General features: G+C 41.9%; 2 protein-coding genes across 3 annotated transcripts; both read left to right on the top strand.

Annotated features, from left to right (window-relative positions):
• Positions 1 to 2502: 2502 nt before the first annotated feature.
• On the top strand, positions 2503 to 12233 carry LOC109895016 (adhesion G-protein coupled receptor G2-like). The gene is made up of 13 exons (XM_020488674.2): positions 2503 to 2561; positions 3955 to 4191; positions 7340 to 7514; positions 7601 to 7751; positions 8899 to 9021; positions 9185 to 9304; positions 9893 to 9932; positions 10085 to 10218; positions 10320 to 10438; positions 10655 to 10923; positions 11044 to 11149; positions 11350 to 11639; positions 11869 to 12233. Exons 1-13 carry the CDS (start codon positions 2543 to 2545, stop codon positions 12012 to 12014), a joined length of 1929 nt encoding a protein of 642 aa, XP_020344263.2. The 5' UTR covers positions 2503 to 2542; the 3' UTR covers positions 12015 to 12233.
• A 2003-nt stretch (positions 12234 to 14236) lies between these two features.
• Positions 14237 to 19570, top strand: LOC109895472 (adhesion G protein-coupled receptor G3-like). 2 transcript variants are annotated; one of them, XM_020489172.2, is made up of 12 exons: positions 14237 to 14383; positions 14885 to 14948; positions 15331 to 15421; positions 15606 to 15740; positions 16012 to 16140; positions 16310 to 16364; positions 16535 to 16626; positions 17188 to 17306; positions 17558 to 17838; positions 17945 to 18044; positions 18149 to 18429; positions 18536 to 19570. In XM_020489172.2, the coding sequence occupies exons 1-12, from the start codon at positions 14323 to 14325 to the stop codon at positions 18643 to 18645; spliced, it is 1518 nt and encodes a 505-aa protein (XP_020344761.1). In that variant the 5' UTR covers positions 14237 to 14322; the 3' UTR covers positions 18646 to 19570. The 2 variants fall into 2 exon arrangements, with proteins under 2 accessions (XP_020344761.1, XP_020344762.1); XM_020489173.2 differs by lacking the exon at positions 14237 to 14383 and having other exon boundaries at positions 14933 to 15025.
• The last annotated feature ends 919 nt before the right edge of the window (positions 19571 to 20489 follow it).

Here is a 20489-nt window from a genome sequence, read left to right as displayed (position 1 = left end):
CTGGATTTTTTTCTTCTCATTTTGTCTGTCATTGTTGAAGTATACCTATGATGAAAATTACAGGCCTCTCTCATATTTGTAAGTGGGAGAACTTGCACAATTGGTGGCTGACTAAATACTTTTTTGCCCCACTGTATACCCTACCAATGGGACATTAAAAACTGTAATATCTTATGTTTCACAGAGTCGTGGCTGAACAACGACATGCATAACATACAGCTGGCGGGTTTTAGCTTCTTCAGCAGGATAGAACAGCAGCCTCTGGTAAGACAATGGGTAGCGGCCTATGTATTTTTGAGCTGTATACGGCCATAAGCAAACAGGAAAACGCTCATCCAGAGGCGGCGCTCCTAGTGGCCGGGGACTTTAATGCAGGGGAACTCAAATACCTAATTTACCTCATTTCTATCAGCATGTTAAATGTGCAACCAGAGGGGGAAAAAATCTAGACCACCTTTACTCCACACACAGAGACGCATACAAAGCTCTCTCCTGCCCTCCATTTTGAAAATCTGACCATAATTCTATCCTCCTGATTCCTGCTTACAAACAAAAACTAAAGCAGGAAGCACCAGTGACTCGGTCAACGTGGAAGTGGTCAGATGAAGCAGGTGATGTGGTGTACAGGACTGTTTTGCTAGCACAGACTGGAATATGTTCCGGGATTCTTCTGATGGCATTGAGGAGTACACCACATCAGTGAGCTAAAGGGTAGAGCTACTGCTTTCAAGGAGCGGGACACTAACCCGGATGCTTATAAGAAATCACGCTATGCCCTCTGGAGTGCCAAGTCCAGGTCCAAAAGGCTTCTTAACAGCTTCTATCCCCAAGCCTTAAAACTCCTGAACAGCTAATCAAAGGGCTACCCAGACCCCTCTTTTACTCTGCTGCTACTCTCTGTTTATAATCTATGCATGGTCACTTTAACTCTACATACATGCACAGAAACAGACAGAAGCAATGGGGAAAACGCTGGTAGGCTTGACAAACAAAACAAACTGGCAATAGACAGAGAACTAAGGTAGTAGGGATAATGGGGAAGATGGGCTACACCTGGAGGGGGGTGGAGACAAACACAAAGACAGGTGAAACAGATCAGATCATATTACCTCATTACCAACATTGTTGGTTAAGGGCTTGTAAGTAAGCATTTCACTGTAAGGAAACAACTGTTGTATTCGACGCATGTGACAAACACAATTTGATTTGATACAAACAACCAAATAGTACAAACAGCATCAAAAAAGGTTCATACCCTGCTGTTCCATGAACCACTTTTTCACGTTTTGTGTGAACTCACCAACACTTGCAACACATTTTAAACCTTCTGGAAGTTGTTTCGACTGAGGTCGACTGAATACTGTAATGAAGTTCTGTTTCGAAGAGTAAAATGTGTCATCTTCTTTTGTACATTTTATTCATCTTCCTCTGGTTTTGTGTGTTCAAATGGAAGACTGAGGACAGCCAACCTGGTAGTGACACTCACTGTACCAGTACCTGATCTGCCTGAGAACAAAAGTCTGTTGTCAACCAATCCAGCACTGTTGTTATCAATGTTCATTTCAAACTTTATTGAGATTTTGTTATTTTGAGAATACTTGCCCTAAACTGTGGACCTTCGAAAGTGTCTACAAACCACCCACTTGTTTTGTACCAATACAATAGCATGTCATTGTTTAGTTATGGAATAAAGGAAGGTGTTATCAAAACTGTTTTCGTGTGTGGTTTGTTCAATTATAAACAGGATGTAATGCTGTGAGATCCTATCCCTCACTAGTTGATAAACCTACAACAGAAAATAAATATGTTGACGAAAGCTGAACTATAGCCCATTCATTGATGCTCGGCTCGAGCAAGCTGAAGTTCGGACTAGATTTGCATAAAACAAATGCAATGCCACCAGGTTCCTCTAAAGGTAACATAAACGTACATTTTGCAGTCACAAAATGATATATGACTATGAACAATCATGACATAAGCTAACAATAGAAGAGAAGGGATTTTAAGGTGTTCTCTCTACAAAGCGCACAGTGGTTTCACGGACCATTTTCTCACCCCAAAAGAACATAAAATGTGAGTGAAATCAACTCCTAGCATGTAAGTAAGTGTATGTGTTTGTGTGTGAGGAATATGATTCAATCCTATTTTGTCATTGTAAAGTTCAGCTGTTGAGTTGATTTTTTTTGTTCCAGAAAAGTACTTTCATTTAACTTGATAATGTTGTGTCATTATCTTACCTGAGTGATGGCAAAATGATATGCCTGGTAATAAGCAGACATCACTGTGTTGATAATCAGAAAGCATGGCCAGGTTTTGTTAGTGCTGACGTATTAAGTAGTGTTAGCCTAGGTGTCAAGCTGAAATGTAATTCTCGGGCTGTATTGTGTACTTTACTGAGTGTGATGTTGAATGAGTGGCAAGGGTTATGACAGTATGTTGAAAACAAGTTTTACTTTGTAATGTATGTTTTTGTTGTTCTACCCTTAAAACAGCCACAATGTTTCTTCTGCATCTACTCCTGCTGATATCTGGAACACTGGCTATGAATTGCTCAAATTCAGGTACTAACACACTAATGATCTCAAACTGTGTTTCATTTTAATGCACCGTGGGACCAAATCAGTGGAGGCTGCTGAGGGGAGGACGGCTCATAATAATGGGTGGAACAGAGCTACTGGAATGGAACCCATGTGTTTGATGTATTTGCTACCATTCCACCTATGCCGCTCCAGCCATTACCACGATCCCGTCATCCCCAATTAAGGTGCCACCAACCTCATGTGGACCAAATATTGTATAAAGTATTGATAGGGAGGACTTAAGTACATTTGATTTGTGTTAATATTGATCACTGACAACGATGAGACAGCCTATAGGAAGGAGGTCAGAGACCTAGCAGTGTGGTGCCAGGACAACAACCTCTCCCTCAATGTGAGGAAGATAAAGGAGCTGATCGTGGACTACAGGAAAAGGTGGGCCAAACAGGCTCCCATTTAACATCAAAGGGTTGTATAGTGGAGCGGGTCTAGAGTTTCAAGTTCCTTGGTGTCCACATCACCAATGAACTATCATGGTCCAAACACACCAAGACAGTCGTGAAGAGGGCACCACAAAACCTATTCCCCCTCAGGAGACTGAAAAGATTTGGCATGGGTCCCCAGATCCTCTAAATGTTATACAGCTGCACCATTGAGAGCATCCTGACCCGTTGCATCACCGCCTGATATGGCAACTGCTCGGCATCTAACCGTAAGTCACTACAGAGAGCACTGCGTACGGCCCAGTACATCACTGGGGCCAAGCTTCCAGTCATCCAGGACCTATATAATATGTGTCAGAGGAAAGCCCATAAAATTGTCAGAGACTCCAGTCACCCAAGTCATAGAGTGTTTTCTCTGCTACCGCACGGCAAGCAGTACCGGAGCGCCAAGTGTAGGACCAAAAGGCTCCTTAACAGCTTCTACCCCCAAGCCATAAGACTGCTGAACAATTAATCAAATGGACCCCCCCCCCCCTCTCCATTTGTTTTGTACACTGCTGCTACTCCCTGTTAATTATCTATGCATAGTCACTTCACCCCTACCTACATGTACAAATTACCTCTAACCTGTACCCCCGTACACTGACTCGGTACCGGTACCCCCTGTATATAGCCTCGTTATTGTTATTTTATTATTTTTTACTTTCATTTATTTGGTAAATATTTTCTTAACTCTTTTTGAACTGCACTGTTGGTTAAGAAAGCATTTCAAGGAAAGGTCCACACTTGTTGTATTCGGCGCATGTGTCAAATAAAGTTTGATTTGATTTGATATTGGAACAATTGGCAACTGTTGTAATAATTAGGCAACAAGTTGTAAATAACCCCATTCATGGTTGTTGTAACTCCTCATTTGAATTATGGGATATCAACCAAATAATAATAACTTAATGCATGCTATTTCATTTCCATAGACAATACCTTTTATTTCAACACCACAACTGGGGTGATTTCAATGGCAATGAAGATTCTACAAGAGAATATCACCATCGACGATAAAGCTGAGGATACTCTGAAATGCTATTGGGCGTCCAGGGAAAGCTATGTTGATTGCACCTCGATGAATGTGACCTCAATGAACCTAACTGACTGTCGGACGGTGAAGATTTCTTTTGTCAGTCACTCAATCAGCAAGTTAATCTTCAACATATGTGAGCAAATCAACTTATTTTCTTTGTATTTATTTATTTATTTTATTTATTTTACCTTTATTTAACCAGGTAGGCAAGTTGAGAACAAGTTCTCATTTACAATTGCGACCTGGCCAAGATAAAGCAAAGCAGTTCGACAGATAAAACGACACAGAGTTACACATGGAGTAAAAACAAACATACAGTCAATAATGCAGTATAAACAAGTCTATATACAATGTGAGCAAATGAGGTGAGAAGGGAGGTAAAGGCAAAAAAGGCCATGATGGCAAAGTAAATACAATATAGCAAGTAAAATACTGGAATGGTAGTTTTGCAATGGACGAATGTGCAAAGTAGAAATAAAAAGATAATGGGGTGCAAAGGAGCAAAATAAATAAATAAATTAAAATTAAATACAGTTGGGAAAGAGGTAGTTGTTTGGGCTAAATTATAGGTGGGCTATGTACAGGTGCAGTAATCTGTGAGCTGCTCTGACAGTTGGTGCTTAAAGCTAGTGAGGGAGATAAGTGTTTCCAGTTTCAGAGATTTTTGTAGTTCGTTCCAGTCATTGGCAGCAGAGAACTGGAAGGAGAGGCGGCCAAAGAAAGAATTGGTTTTGGGGGTGACTAGAGAGATATACCTGCTGGAGCGTGTGCTACAGGTGGGAGATGCTATGGTGACCAGCGAGCTGAGATAAGGGGGGACTTTACCTAGCAGGGTCTTGTAGATGACATGGAGCCAGTGGGTTTGGCGACGAGTATGAAGCGAGGGCCAGCCAACGAGAGCGTACAGGTCGCAATGGTGGGTAGTATATGGGGCTTTGGTGATAAAACGGATTGCACTGTGATAGACTGCATCCAATTTGTTGAGTAGGGTATTGGAGGCTATTTTGTAAATGACATCGCCAAAGTCGAGGATTGGTAGGATGGTCAGTTTTACAAGGGTATGTTTGGCAGCATGAGTGAAGGATGCTTTGTTGCGAAATAGGAAGCCAATTCTAGATTTAACTTTGGATTGGAGATGTTTGATATGGGTCTGGAAGGAGAGTTTACAGTCTAACCAGACACCTAAGTATTTGTAGTTGTCCACGTATTCTAAGTCAGAGCCGTCCAGAGTAGTGATGTTGGACAGGCGGGTAGGTGCAGGTAGCGATCGGTTGAAGAGCATGCATTTAGTTTTACTTGTATTTAAGAGCAATTGGAGGCCACGGAAGGAGAGTTGTATGGCATTGAAGCTTGCCTGGAGGGTTGTTAACACAGTGTCCAAAGAAGGGCCGGAAGTATACAGAATGGTGTCGTCTGCGTAGAGGTGGATCAGGGACTCACCAGCAGCAAGAGCGACCTCATTGATGTATACAGAGAAGAGAGTCGGTCCAAGAATTGAACCCTGTGGCACCCCCATAGAGACTGCCAGAGGTCCGGACAGCAGACCCTCCGATTTGACACACTGAACTCTATCAGAGAAGTAGTTGGTGAACCAGGCGAGGCAATCATTTGAGAAACCAAGGCTGTCGAGTCTGCCGATGAGGATATGGTGATTGACAGAGTCGAAAGCCTTGGCCAGATCAATGAATACGGCTGCACAGTAATGTTTCTTATCGATGGCGGTTAAGATATCGTTTAGGACCTTGAGCGTGGCTGAGGTGCACCCATGACCAGCTCTGAAACCAGATTGCATAGCAGAGAAGGTATGGTGAGATTCGAAATGGTCGGTAATCTGTTTGTTGACTTGGCTTTCGAAGACCTTAGAAAGGCACGGTAGGATAGATATAGGTCTGTAGCAGTTTGGGTCAAGAGTGTCCCCCCCTTTGAAGAGGGGGATGACCGCAGCTGCTTTCCAATCTTTGGGAATCTCAGACGACACGAAAGAGAGGTTGAACAGGCTAGTAATAGGGGTGGCAACAATTTCGGCAGATAATTTTAGAAAGAAAGGGTCCAGATTGTCTAGCCCGGCTGATTTGTAGGGGTCCAGATTTTGCAGCTCTTTCAGAACATCAGCTGAATGGATTTGGGAGAAGGAGAAATGGGGAAGGCTTGGGCGAGTTGCTGTTGGGGGTGCAGTGCTGTTGTCCGGGGTAGGAGTAGCCAGGTGGAAAGCATGGCCAGCCGTAGAAAAATGCTTATTGAAATTCTCAATTATGGTGGATTTATCAGTGGTGACAGTGTTTCCTATCTTCAGTGCAGTGGGCAGCTGGGAGGAGGTGTTCTTATTCTCCATGGACTTTACAGTGTCCCAGAACTTTTTTGAGTTAGTGTTGCAGGAAGCAAATTTCTGCTTGAAAAAGCTAGCCTTGGCTTTTCTAACTGCCTGTGTATAATGGTTTCTAGCTTCCCTGAACAGCTGCATATCACGGGGGCTGTTCGATGCTAATGCAGAACGCCATAGGATGTTTTTGTGTTGGTTAAGGGCAGTCAGGTCTGGGGAGAACCAAGGGCTATATCTGTTCCTGGTTCTAAATTTCTTGAATGGGGCATGTTTATTTAAGATGGTTAGGAAGGCATTTTAAAAAAATATCCAGGCATCCTCTACTGACGGGATGAGATCAATATCCTTCCAGGATACCCCGGCCAGGTCGATTAGAAAGGCCTGCTCGCAGAAGTGTTTCAGGGAGCGTTTTACAGTGATGAGTGGAGGTCGTTTGACCGCTGACCCATTACGGATGCAGGCAATGAGGCAGTGATCGCTGAGATCTTGGTTGAAGACAGCAGAGGTGTATTTAGAGGGGAAGTTGGTTAGGATGATATCTATGAGGGTGCCCGTGTTTAAGGTTTTGGGGAGGTACCTGGTAGGTTCATTGATTATTTGTGTGAGATTGAGGGCATCAAGTTTAGATTGTAGGATGGCTGGGGTGTTAAGCATGTTCCAGTTTAGGTCGCCTAGCAGCACGAACTCTGAAGATAGATGGGGGGCAATCAGTTCACATATGGTGTCCAGAGCACAGCTGGGGGCAGAGGGTGGTCTATAGCAGGCGGCAACGGTGAGAGACTTGTTTTTAGAGAGGTGGATTTTTATCACAATGTCACACAAGTATATATATTCACAATGTAGAAATTCTGGATGAAATGTGAAACTGTGGCGGTGATTCCTCTGTAATGTCATAGGTTTGATATAACCCCTCCTAAACTGTAATGTTAGTACAAAAGGCTCTTTTTTTGTTGTCCCTCAGCTTCGTCCACGTGTGAAGTCACCAATTGTACAGAGACAGCAATCAATGCCCTTTTGAGAGAGATACAAGACCATCCCGGTGGAAGTCCAAAGAAACTTAGAAAGATCTTGAACATACGAAGTATGTGTGTAGACCTGTTTAATAACAATCGGACCATGGGCATGATGTTTATTGAGTAAGTAACCAGCCCACCTATTTCCATTTACTTCAGACAGAGACATAACTTTGACAACCTGCCCTGTATCTGTGCTGTACTTGCAGCATTGAACGGGGCCTCATACACAGCATCATGAACATCTCATTCACTGGAGAGTCTGTGCACTACAACCTCGGGGATCTGGCTCTGACTGTGTTCAACCTGGCCAACCTAACCAGTGCCGATGACAAGATGGTGCACATAAAAGCTCCAGAGGTAGGGCTGCTTTTATCTGGGGTTTTGTGTTTGGGCATCTTGTTTCAGATTGAGGTCAGAGAGGTACCCAACCTATTGAGCATGTGTAAACGCCAAATGTATACACTACCGTTCAAAAGTTTGGGGTCACTTAGAAATGTCCTTATTTTTGAAAGAAAAGCAAATATGGTGTCCATTAAAATAACAATAAGTTGATCAGAAATACAATGTAGACATTGTTAATGTTGTAAATGACTATTGTAGCTGGAAACGGATGATTTTTAATGGAATATCTACATAGGTGTACAGAGGCCCATTATCAGCAACCATCACTCCTGTGTTCCAATGGCACGTTGTGTTAGCTAAGTTTATCATTTTAAAAGGCAAATTGACCATTAGAAAACCCTTTTGCAATTATGTTAGAACAGCTAAAATGAAGCTGCCAGTTGAGGACTTGTGAGGCGTCTGTTTCTCAAACTAGACACTCTAATGTACTTGTCCTCAGTTTGCGCTGTTCTGTTCTGTGAAGGGAGAAGTACACAGCGTTGTACGAGATCTTCAGTTTCTTGGCAGTTTCTAGCATGGAATAGCCTTCATTTCTCAGAACAAGAATAAACTGACGTGTTTCAGAAGAAAGTTATTTGTTTCTGGCCATTTTGAGCCTGTAATCGAACCCACAAATGCTGATGCTTCAGATACTCAACTAGTCTAAAGAAGGCCAGTTTTATTGATTCTTTAATCAGAACAACAGTTTTCAGCTGTGCTAACATAATTGCGAAAAGGGTTTTCTAATGATCAATTATACTTTTAAAATTATAAACTTGGATTAGCTAACACAACGTGCCATTGGAACACAGGAGTGATGGTTGCTGATAATGGGCCCCAGTACGCCTATGTAGATATTCCATTAAAAATAATCCATTTCCAGCTACAATAGTCATTTACAACATTAGCAATGTCAGTACTGTATTTATGATCAATTTTATGTTAATTTAATGTACAAAAACTGTGGTTTCTTTTCAAAAACAAGGACATTTCTAAGTGATCCCAAACTTTTGAACGGTAGTGTATGTCCTGAGTAAATATGTTGTCTGTGTATATTTTATGTACATATTGTAATACTCTGACTATTCAGCTTGGTACTTATTTTCTCGCTGAAATCATTTAGCTCTTCCCTGAGAACAACTCTTACATTTCGGAAATATGGATCCCTATTGATGCACTCCAGAACATCCCAGAGGGAAAGAGGAAAGTGGGCGTGGTCACCTATAAACCATCCAATGAGTTCTTGGTAGGACTTCTCATATTGTGCCTCTATTCTATAATTCAATTCAATCATTCTTTCAATTCAATCAATTTAAATAAATTAAACATTTTGTGATTTGATGGACGAGGCTTTCATGAAATCAGAACCCTCATAATCCTCCATGTCATTATCACCCTCTTCTATCCAGTTTAAAGAGGAACTCGTGAGAACCAGGGTCATGCGGATAGAGATGGAGGGCGGCAGACGACTTCAGAACTTGACCACTCCACTGAAGATGAAGTTCAAATTGCTTGACCCTATAATACCGGTAAATTGTCATCATACAATTTAGGATGTTCCTGTACAAATCAACATTTTTGGTTGTTTTGGCTCTGTACTCCAGGACTATGAGTACAGAGCCAATTACTATGAGGTTAAAGTGCAGACTGCCAGCTTTAATTTTAGGGTATCCATATCGGGTGAACTGTTTAGAAATTACAGCCCTTTTTGTACATAGTCTCTCCATTTTAGGGGACCAAAGGTATTGGGACTAAGTCATTTATATGTGTATTAAAGTAGTCAAAAGTTTAGTATTTGGTCCCATATTCCTAGCACGCAATGATTACATAAAGCTTGTGAATCTACAAACTTGTTGGATGCATTTCTTGTTTATTTTGATATTTGTACATCTGTAACTTTCTCACTCGTCATTATTATTATTTATCAACCGATATGGATGAAAATACCCTCAAATGAAAGCGGACAGTCTGCACTTTAACCTCATTGTCATCAAATATGGAGTACAGAGCCAAAGCATCAACAAAAATGTGTCACTGATCCCAATACTTTTGTTTCTCACTGTAGTTCACAGCTGATTCTATTATTGCATTACCGTATCAGTGGTTTTTCTCTACAGGTGAATTACAGCCTGTCTTGTCAATATTTCAATGAATATGGTGGGTATATTTCTGTTCCAGTACGTAACAGTGTTTGCATACAACTACAGTCCTTTGCATACCACAGTCCTTTGCATAACATTTTGTTATTGTCTCATATGGCAATAGAAGCTGTACACCTACTGACCACATTTGTGAATGACTAAAAACAGGTACTCTCTTCCACACTGGGAACATAAGCCTCCCAGACACTGTCTTTTGGAAGACGGATGGATGCGTTACTAAGATCAACGGCAGCGTGGTGGAGTGCCTCTGTAACCACGCTACGCCGTTTGCCGTGCTGCTGGTGATCCATTTATATTCAATCCATTGACCTATCTACATCATTCTATCATAAATGTCATCTGGTGTTCGTCGTCATGCCTTATCCGTTCTTATCCCCTCCAGATCTCTGACCTATCTGTTGGCGGTGTGCACTGGCAGGTCTTGTCTTACATCAGCTATATTGGCTGTGGCTTGTCTGCCTTCTTCACCGCCGTATCCTTCCTCACCTACGTCATCACCACGTATGTGACCCCCACCTCACCAAAATGTCGCGTGCCCACTTTTCCCTTCGTTCTCCATTTTGGAATTGGATCCCTTCCGCTGTATATTGTATCCCGTGCCTATTTCAGCATGGCCCGTGTAGTTATCCCCGCGTCTGTATAGATGTCTGCACCCGTACTAGTCATCTATCCACCCTGTTTTATCAGCTGTCTGATACAGTTGTGCCCTTACTTTAGAAACTCCAGGGGGGACAATGCCAACAGCATCCACATGTCACTGAGCGGGGCTTTGTTCATGCTCAACACCTCTTTCCTGCTCAACGAGTGGGGGGCCAGCCTGGACATCAGGGGTGTGTGTATCTTCATTGCGGTGGCCATTCACTACAGCCTCCTCAGCTGTTTCACCTGGATGGCCATTGAAGCTGTCCACCTGTATCTCCTCCTGGTCAAGGTGTTCAACACTTACTACCGACACTATATGGCCAAGCTGTCTGCCATTGGCTGGGGTAAGTGAATCAGCTCTAAACATGCTCATTGAGGTGAGAGATACAGTGGAACAAGACATTGCGTACATGGAACCGGGGTCAGATATGTGAATACACTCATCCTGTGTGTGCACTGTTCAGGGGTCCCTGGTATCATTGTGGGAGTTTCATTGGCAGTCAAGGATATCAAACCATTATATGGACCTACAAAAATGACTATGGTAGACACTAACCAGACGAATACAATGTGAGTAAATGTTATCTTTCTCTTTATGATTGTTCACTTTATATCAATATAATTTCAGGGGTGGCCCAATGTACTGTGTAGTTATGCTCCTAATGTGGAGATCAATAGGTGAACGTTAAGGACAGGGTGATTGTGTGTTTGGTAAAGACCAGGTGCAGTTTGTCCAATAGAATCTCTGTTTAATCACTCTGTCACTGCAGCTGCTGGATCATGGACATCCCCTTCTTCTACTGTATGAACGTGGCCTACTTCACCCTCATCTTTGTCTTTAACTCTGGAATTCTGTTAACGGTGACCACACGGATCTGCCAGATGCAGTGCTATAGCAGTAAGGGCAAGCCTGGGAAGGCAAGCCTGGCCTGGAAGGACATCTGCACCGTCCTGGGTCTGACCTGCCTGCTGGGCATCACCTGGGGCCTGGCCTTCCTCAGCTACGGCTATGTCAACCTTCCCATCCTCTACCTGTTCAGCATTTTCAACTCCCTTCAAGGTGACCCAGGGAACATCACGAAAGACAGGGACAGAAAGAGATAGGAAAGCTGATGTTTAGGGTGTGGAAGGAAAGAGAGTGGAGATCAAATAAGGTTATGTACAAAGGGAGAGGAGTGACAGGTAGAGAAACTTGGCCCCATGATCTTGAATAGTTTGAAAGCACCTATTATTTAGCACCTGTGTGGGTGGAGTCTGGGTGATGATCTGTCTGTGTTTCTCTCTCTAAGGATTCTTTATATTCCTATGGATCTGTGGCACTGCCAGGAAAGACAGGGAGCAGGCGGCGAAAAACAAGATCACATCAGCAGCTGTACACACCTCTACAGCCAAACCCAAGGAGGAGATGTATCCTGGCAACAACCCCGACCAGTAAACAATGTCTGTCCACAATGGAGATCACTCATATCTACTTAGATGGCAAGGGGAGTTTTTGCTTTGTATCTAATGGCATGTGCATTGTCTCTTTCTTTCTCTTTCACAAATATCATTCCCCTTGCCATCTAAGAGGTAGTCACCTCATACAAGTACTTGGGAGTATGGCTAGACGGTACACTGTCCTTCTCTCAGCAAATATCAAAGCTGCAGGCTAAAGTTAAATCTAGACTTGGTTTCACCTATCGTAATCGCTCCTCTTTCACCCCAGCTGCCAAACTAACCCTGATTCAGATGACCATCCTACCCATGCTAGATTACAGAGACATAATTTATAGATCAGCAGGTGAGGGTGCTCTCTCAAGCGGCTAGATGTTCTTTACCATTCGGCCATCAGATTTGCCACCAATGTTCCTTATAGGACACATCACTGCACTCTATACTCCTCTGTAAACTGGTCATCTCTGTATACCTGTCTCAAGACCCACTGGTTGATGCTTATTTATAAAACCCTCTTAGGCCTCACTCCCCCCTATTTGAGATATCTACTGCAGCCCCCATCCTCCACATACAACAGCCATTCTGCCAGTCACATTCTGTTAAAGGTCTTAAAGGTCCCCAAAGGACAAACATCCCTGGGTCTTTTCAGTTCGCTGCAGCTGGCGACTGGATCGAGCTGCAACAAACACTCAAACTGGACAGTTTTATCTCAATCTCTTCATTCAAAGACTCAATCATGGACACTCTTACTGACAGTTGTGGCTGCTTTGCGTGATGTATTGTTGTCTCTACCTTCTTCCCCTTTGTACTGTTGTCTGTGCCCAATAATGTTTGTACCATGTTTTGTGCTGCTACCATGCTGTGTTGTCATGTGTTGCCGCCTTGCTATGTTGTTGTCTTAGGTCTCTCTTTATGTAGTGTTGTGTTGTCTCTCTTGTCGTGATGTGTGTTTTGTCCTATATTTATATTGATTCACTTTTTAAAATCCCAGGCCCCCGTCTGCGCAGGAGGCCTTTTGCCTTTTGGTAGGCCGTCATTGTAAATAAGAATGTATCCTTAACTGACTTGACTAGTTAAATCAATTTAAAAAAATAAATAAAGTTGTGTTGATGTATTTTCTTCTTTATCATTCCAATGTATTTATTGGGAAAGTGCTTTGAGAGAATGATTTCATTGAAGTGTATGTTGTTTATGATTATCAACCTTCATTAATATGTGATCTCAAGTTGCTGAACTGACTGTTGCATAATTAGCCAGTGACAAACCAAAGGATTTAGTTTCCTGCATACCGTGAGGTTTCTCTATGATTGCTCTGGTAAAGCAGAATGAAATCTCAACTGTACTGATAATAAGGCACACACATTTAAAATAAATGATACTGTCAATATTCTGTTTCAAATTAGTTACTGTAATGTTTTACAAGAAGAAAGTCCATGTACCATCAAAGTGAGTTTTTGCGATCTTGTTGACATAGTGCAAGAAAACGTAAACTGTGACTTAGGTTTTTCTGAATTTTAGGATAAAGCCCACATAATACATGTTGAGACAAAGCATTCTTATGTGATAGACCTTTTCACACAGCCTCGTCCTTATTAGTTTGCTTTTCCACAGTCTAACCAACTATGATTAGTGTGTTGCAATCTGGTCATGTTTTTTACATTTGAAATAATATCACTTCTGCAGAAAGTGTCTCACTGTGAGCAGTAGGTTCTCAAATACACTCACATTTGACCATTTCCTTATGTTTGGGAAACAGAGACATCCTCTTTTCTAGTAACTTTCTGGGGAATGGCAGAATGAGTCTTAGAGATGTTGTAACGGTGAAATCCGTATCAGAGAAATGCCACCATCTAGGATTTGTTTCTGATTCTAACTTAAATTATTTTAATATATTAATTTACCTAACATTAACCCCTCAAACACCCCCCCCCCCCCCCCCCCAAAAAAAATGGACTCCAAAGGAAATATGCTTTTAAGCTTTATTGTGTTATTCTTGATGATTTTTCTTAAATTGTATGTTGTATGTTAACAAATTGAATCAACCACTAATAAAAGTGCTGTATTCATTACATGCTGTCTTTACAATAGCCTACTTGTATTCATCCTGTTTTGAAATGACACAGCCTACAATATACTCTATGTCGAATTTGAATAAGAAATCAACTTCCTGCATGTCTAAATATGTCCAACCCCCTCTCTATTTGTGGGGATGATATGAAATCAGGAAACAACAACACACGAGCAAAGATCAACAAAGAAGACAGACCATTAACCCATCGGCGGTCACAGACTGAAAAAGGGAGAGCGTGATGAAGATCTGTGATTTAATTCTCATATTTATATGCATCCCTGCAACCCTGAGTACCAATGGTAAGCTCCTGTTTTGTTTCTATGTGTTGATCAAGTGTTAAAATGGATGGCATGTGTGGATGAATATAGGTTAAGGTTATGTAAACATGTTTGGACATTCATGGACATCAGTGAAAATGTGTTGACCAGTTAAATATTAAAGTGCATTACTTATATCTGGGGTGGACAACCCTGGCCTGGAGAGCTGTCATATTCAAATAAGATACCTAATCAAGGTCTGTTAAATGTACATGATTAGTTCAACCAGGTGTGTTTCAACTGAGCTGAAAAAAAGCTTGCACTCATTGGGGCTATCGAGGACCAGGGTTTGCCACCCCTGATTGATGTGGTCCCCACTGAGTTTTTGTCACCCGCAATGGCTTTAGTGCCTACAGTAGTTTTTCATCTGGTTGTTTTGATGTGGTTGTCTTGAAATGAAGCATTGGTACCTTGTATGTATTTTAGTCGTTTTCAGAGTGATACATGCACCATAATGGCTAACCTTATCGATAACGTTTCCAGACCATCTTCCAAACTGTAAAGATGCTCTTGAAGATTGCCTTCACCAAGAAGTGCCATGGACCAGGTACTCCAATAAAAGCCCTGCACCTATCATCCCCCATTGTAAGGGGATTTTAACATGCCATGGATATTACAAAGAAAGTCAGTACCTGTTTATCATTTTAGCTACACAGTTAAACATCTAGCTAGTCCATATGGGAATGTCCATTAGGGTAACATGTTTGTTATTTAGAGCTCTCATCCAGAGCAACTTACACTAGTGAGTGCATACAGATTTGTACTTTTACATACTGGTAAATACTGGGAAACAAACCCACAACCCTGGCGTTACAAGCACCATGCTCTACCAACTGAGCCACACGGGATTTGATAGCCATGTATTAGATTGATTAAGTTGAATATAAGAAAGGGGTCAAATCGTGTAAGATGATTTGTGTTTTTGGTAGGTGTTATGAGGATAGAATTACAAGATGCATTCAAAAGGGCAGACTGCACATCCCAAACTTCTACAGATGGTCTGTCAACGCATCCAATCAGGTGAGATCATGAATTCAATGCTGTTGATCTCACAACCTTCTGGTTCAGTCATATATACTGGGGTGCAGCAACAAAGACTTCAGATACAGCCTTATCTCTTTACTGTTGCATATTGCAATTTTTGCTATTTCCGATGGATGTGTTGCACTCAAAATGTAAATGTCCGTTAATAATTCCACCATAGGCAGAGGCGGGCACGGATTCTGGACACAGAGTGCACTTCCCTGCACATGCCCTCCAGAGAAGCAAGAGGAGCGACTCTCATAACAATGACTATGTGCACATTACTATGGCTGTACTCAACAGCTCTCTATTCAAGGTTGGTAACTGACTCATAGGCCATTCTTAGTTTTAGCTGAAACCAACCAATGGTAACGGACAAAATCGTATCACTGCTACCATATCAGGTATGCAATTTATCACTACAGTAAAACAATGAATATATGATTTAGTATTGTGAATTCATTAAATACAGATGTTTCCCTTGAGGAAGGATTTTATGAAAGTAAAAGGCACATTTGACCTCTCTGAATGACATTTGCTCCTCTGTTACTGCTTTCTGTTGCACTTTCCTCCAATGTCGCCAACAGCTCGGTCTAGTTCGAGGCTATAGATCAGGGGAGGTCCTAAGGCAGTCTGTGCTGGCTGTGAGGGTGGGGGACCACGGTGTGAGTGACCTTGACCAGCCTGTCAGAATCGCCTTCAATAACACAAATGTGGTGGGTGAATGGACAAACTGTGGAATGGAGGCTACTTGAACTTTAGACACTAATTGGACGAATAAGACTGTGACTGTGCATCTCTAAAACAAATATTAATCTAGTCTATACTTCAATGAAGTAACCATACATTTTACACACTGTGTGTTTTACATTGCCTTTGTTTCAGACGGAGAGAGGGACTTGTGTTTTCTGGAAGGACTCAGAAAATAATAATGGCGAAGGTAGGGTTATGGCTTGACTCATCTTTTAGTGGTTGAAACACTGCTGTGGACTACCATGTTATTTTCCTGTGTGTGTGTGTGTGTGTGTGTGTGTGTGTGTGTGTGTGTGTGTGTGTGTGTGTGTGTGTGTGTGTGTGTGGTTGTGACATTTGTGGCTTTTCTGTCTGCAGGGGATTGGAGCTCAGAGGGTTGTAACACCACCCTCATTCATGGAGAGTTTGTGTGCAGCTGCAACCATCTCAGCTTCTTTGCTGTGCTTGTGGTAAATACGTGCTACAGTTGTTTAAATAGATGATTACTTTAATTATTTGAATGACTCTATACAAAGCATAGCTGTGTAAGACATGCAAAGACTGATATAGAAGTCTTCAAAACACTCACTTTAAAGGGATACTTCACCCAAATTACAAAATGTCATAATGATTTCCTTACTCTATAAGCAGTCCTTCGACAAGGTATGACTGCAGTCCATGCTTTGATTGGTTAACCGGGCCATGTTTCCCAAATGCTAATGTTTTAGCATTTTTGGCATAAATCCAATGCAAGACAATGATACAGATATTATCATATTTTGCACTTCATGTCCAAATCATCTATAAGTAAGTTAATTGTGCTGTGCAATCAATAGTAGATACTTTAGGATAATTTGGACATGAAGTGCGAAAAATGATAATAGGTACCATTGACTTGCATTGGATTTGTACCACCAACGCCAAAACGTTAATTTGGGTGTACTATCACTTTAATAATGACATCATTTTTGTATGGTCAGTCCTAACTGGTAACATACTCTTGATTCCTTGTGCTATTTTCCCACTGACAGAACTCAAAGTTGTCGGTAGACCCTGTGAATGCCGCCAACCTAGGCTACATCTCCTACATTGGTTCATCATTCTCTGTGGTTTTCACAACAGTAAGCCTTGTCATGTACACATGTCTTAGGTAAGCATTCTCTCTTCCTTAAAAATAAACCGAGTAGTTAAACCATCCACCATGCAGCTACACAATAGTAGATATTCATAAACTTATGTGTCAAAAATATCAAGCAATAAAATTCAAAGTAGAGTTAAGCAAGAGAACTCACTTTAGCCCTTTTAATATGTCCACAGACTGATCAAAGAAATAGAGCATAAATGGTATACATTATATGAACATCTCTGTGGGCCTGAGCCTCTTGTTTTCTGTCCCCATAGGAAGAGGAGTTCTGAACAGTCAATAGGTATTCATATGCATCTGACAGGAGCGCTCCTGTTTCTGCACCTCTCCTACCTCTTGAGCGAGTGGTGGGTGTGGCATGAGGCTGATGGGGCTGAGGGACGTGTCTGTCTGGCCTTTGGGTTGATGCTGCACTGGGCTCTCCTGTCTACCTTCACCTGGTTGGCCATTGAAGGATTCCATCTCTACATGCTGTTAGTCCGCGTCTTCAACGTCTATGTCAGGAAATACCTGCTCAAACTGAGCCTGGTTGGATGGGGTGAGATCACAAGTTCCACTCATAAGTCTTTTTTTTATTTTCTTTGACAGTTGAGTGATATTCTGTACCATACAATGTATAGTCTAAAAGCAGTCTTTGATTCCAGGCATACCCACAGTGACTGTGGTGGCCTGTGGTTTCTCAGGAGTCTACGGAAGACATAGCTTCTACATGAAGGGGGCCAATAATGGCTCATCAACAGACATGTGAGGTTCAATTCACGGTATTTTGTGACAGAAAGTTAATATTTAAATAAATATATAGCCATGAAAACAAACAAAGGTTCAAATGGACTCTTGTCTAACTGCAGATGTTGGATAAGCAGTGCTACAGACAGCCCTGGAGTGGTAGTCAGCTACGTCACAGTGAGTGGATACTTGGGCCTGGTCTTCCTCTTCAACACAGCCATGCTAGGTGTGGTGGTGGTGAAACTTTGGGGGCAGAGAGGGAAGGGTAGAATGTGGAAGGACTGGGCCACGCTCCTGGGGCTCAGCTGTGTGCTAGGAGTACCATGGGGGCTGGCGTTCTGCACCTACGGCCCCCTTTCTCTCCCTGGACTGTACCTCTTCAGTATATTCAACTGCTTCCAGGGTCAGTATCCTATCACACACAACCTCTCTAAGGAAAGATATATGATTGACTGCTTTAAATCTGAGTGATCGCTGAGTGATTTGTGACTTTTCAATCCCTCCTACAGGTGTCTTCTTGTTCCTGTGGTTTCTTGCCCTTTTACATAAGGGCCGCCCAGAGCGCTCCTCTGTGAAAGACTCTTCCAGTCAAAAGATGATGGAGACAAACCTCAACTGATACCTGCAACACATTCCAGCATACCTTTAGTAGTGTTTGCAGACCAAGTCCCATTTTACCCATGCATACAATGAGTTTCAACCAGATGTGAAAGTCTAATTAATTTCTTCCCGGTACAGACCTCTTATACCGAGAAATAAAATGTATGGGCCTATTCATAGCATTACATATATAATCCCTTCAATTCAATAGCATCTCTCTGGGCCTAGTCCTAAAGATTTGACATGTAACTTTTAAAATGTATGACCTTTTATTATGGCATAAACACAACCAGTCATGATGTTTTCATCTGATTGTCAAACAAGGGCTCCTTTACTAGGCTACTCGCGCACGTTCACTCACTCGCAATATATTTCCAGCCTCCAAACAGTGGTGAATGGAAAGAGACAGCTGTTACACAAAACACCAAAAAGTGTCATGACATTTGGCATTTGGCGTTAGGCCAGAATGTATGCGTCCACTGCTGTCTGTGTGTATCTCGGTGTCGGCCACTCATCTCTGCCTTGGCATAATTTCAGTGTTTCTTTTCGTCGAAACACATTACATTTTGGAGCATATGCCTACCACCTGTTTTCATGTCCATTTGCAAAATGCTCCTGACTCTGACATGCGGTAATGATAAAACATAGTATAATAGGCCACAGTTTTTTAAAACATTTTGATTAAAATGATTGTGATAGGCTCATATTTTACCTGTACAGCGTACCCCCACCATTTATTTTGTGGACGCCAGACCGTACCACTTTACTTTCACCCCTGGTGTAAACATGACATTTATGATATGACACATAAAGTGTGACACATGGAGCAAATAGCCATTAGCACACAGCCTATCTACTGGATAAAATGGTGTTGTGGTGTTAATCAGATAATTGAATAATTGAATGTTTTCTTATTGTTTCATTAAAATAATTTACCAACACTATCTAACCTATGATTCAGCCTTTTCCCCAATGGTTTAATGATACATAGAATATCACTTTGAACTTTAATGTAATGTAATTTATTGTAGCAAGAGCATGGTGAACGGAGAGATGTGGTTATGGACAGCAAGGAAGAAGGAGAAGAGGTGAGTATAGTGGAAAGATGTGTGTTGAGGAAGAATGGCGCCAAGTATAAACCATATTCTGCTGTCTCTGATGGCTCAGAAATGGAACCTGACGCGAGTGAGAATGAATTACCTGTGGTGGCAGGTGTGTTGAAGACCTCCGAGCCCGGGCCTCACCCCGATGGTCATGCAAAGGATGATTCTGGCCAAGTGGGAGTGACATTTTGGCCCAGTGGGAGTGACATTTCTGTATTTCTTCTGTCCAGAGAGAGTGGGTGCTTCTTTTATTATTATTTTTTATTTCACCTTTATTTAACTAGGTAGGCAAGTTGAGAACAAGTTCTCATTTACAATTGCGACCTGCCAAGATAAAGCAAAGCAGTGCGACACATACAACAACACAGAGTTACACATGGAATAAACAAACATACAGTGAATAATACAAGAAAAAATCTATATACAGTGTGTGCAAATGAGGTAGGATGAGGGAGGTAAGGCAATAAATAGGCCATAGTGGCGAAATAATTACAATATAGCAATTAAACACTGGAGTGATATATGTGCAGAAGATGAGTGTGCAAGTAGAGATACTGGGGTGCAAAGGAGCAAAATAAATCAAATAAATAACAGTATGGGGATGAGGTAGTTGGATGGGCTATTTACAGATGGGCTATGTACAGGTGCAGTGATCTGTGCGCTGCTCTGACAGCTGGTGCTTAATGCTAGTGAGGGAAATATGAGTCTCCAGCTTCAGTGATTTTTGAAGTTCATTCCAGTCATTGGCAGCAGAAAACTG

The sequence above is a fragment of the Oncorhynchus kisutch genome, linkage group LG8 (assembly GCF_002021735.2).
Source record: "Oncorhynchus kisutch isolate 150728-3 linkage group LG8, Okis_V2, whole genome shotgun sequence".
NCBI lineage: Eukaryota > Metazoa > Chordata > Actinopteri > Salmoniformes > Salmonidae > Oncorhynchus > Oncorhynchus kisutch.
Note: the sequence above shows the minus strand (reverse complement) of the source record. Positions and strands in the feature narration are given on the sequence as shown.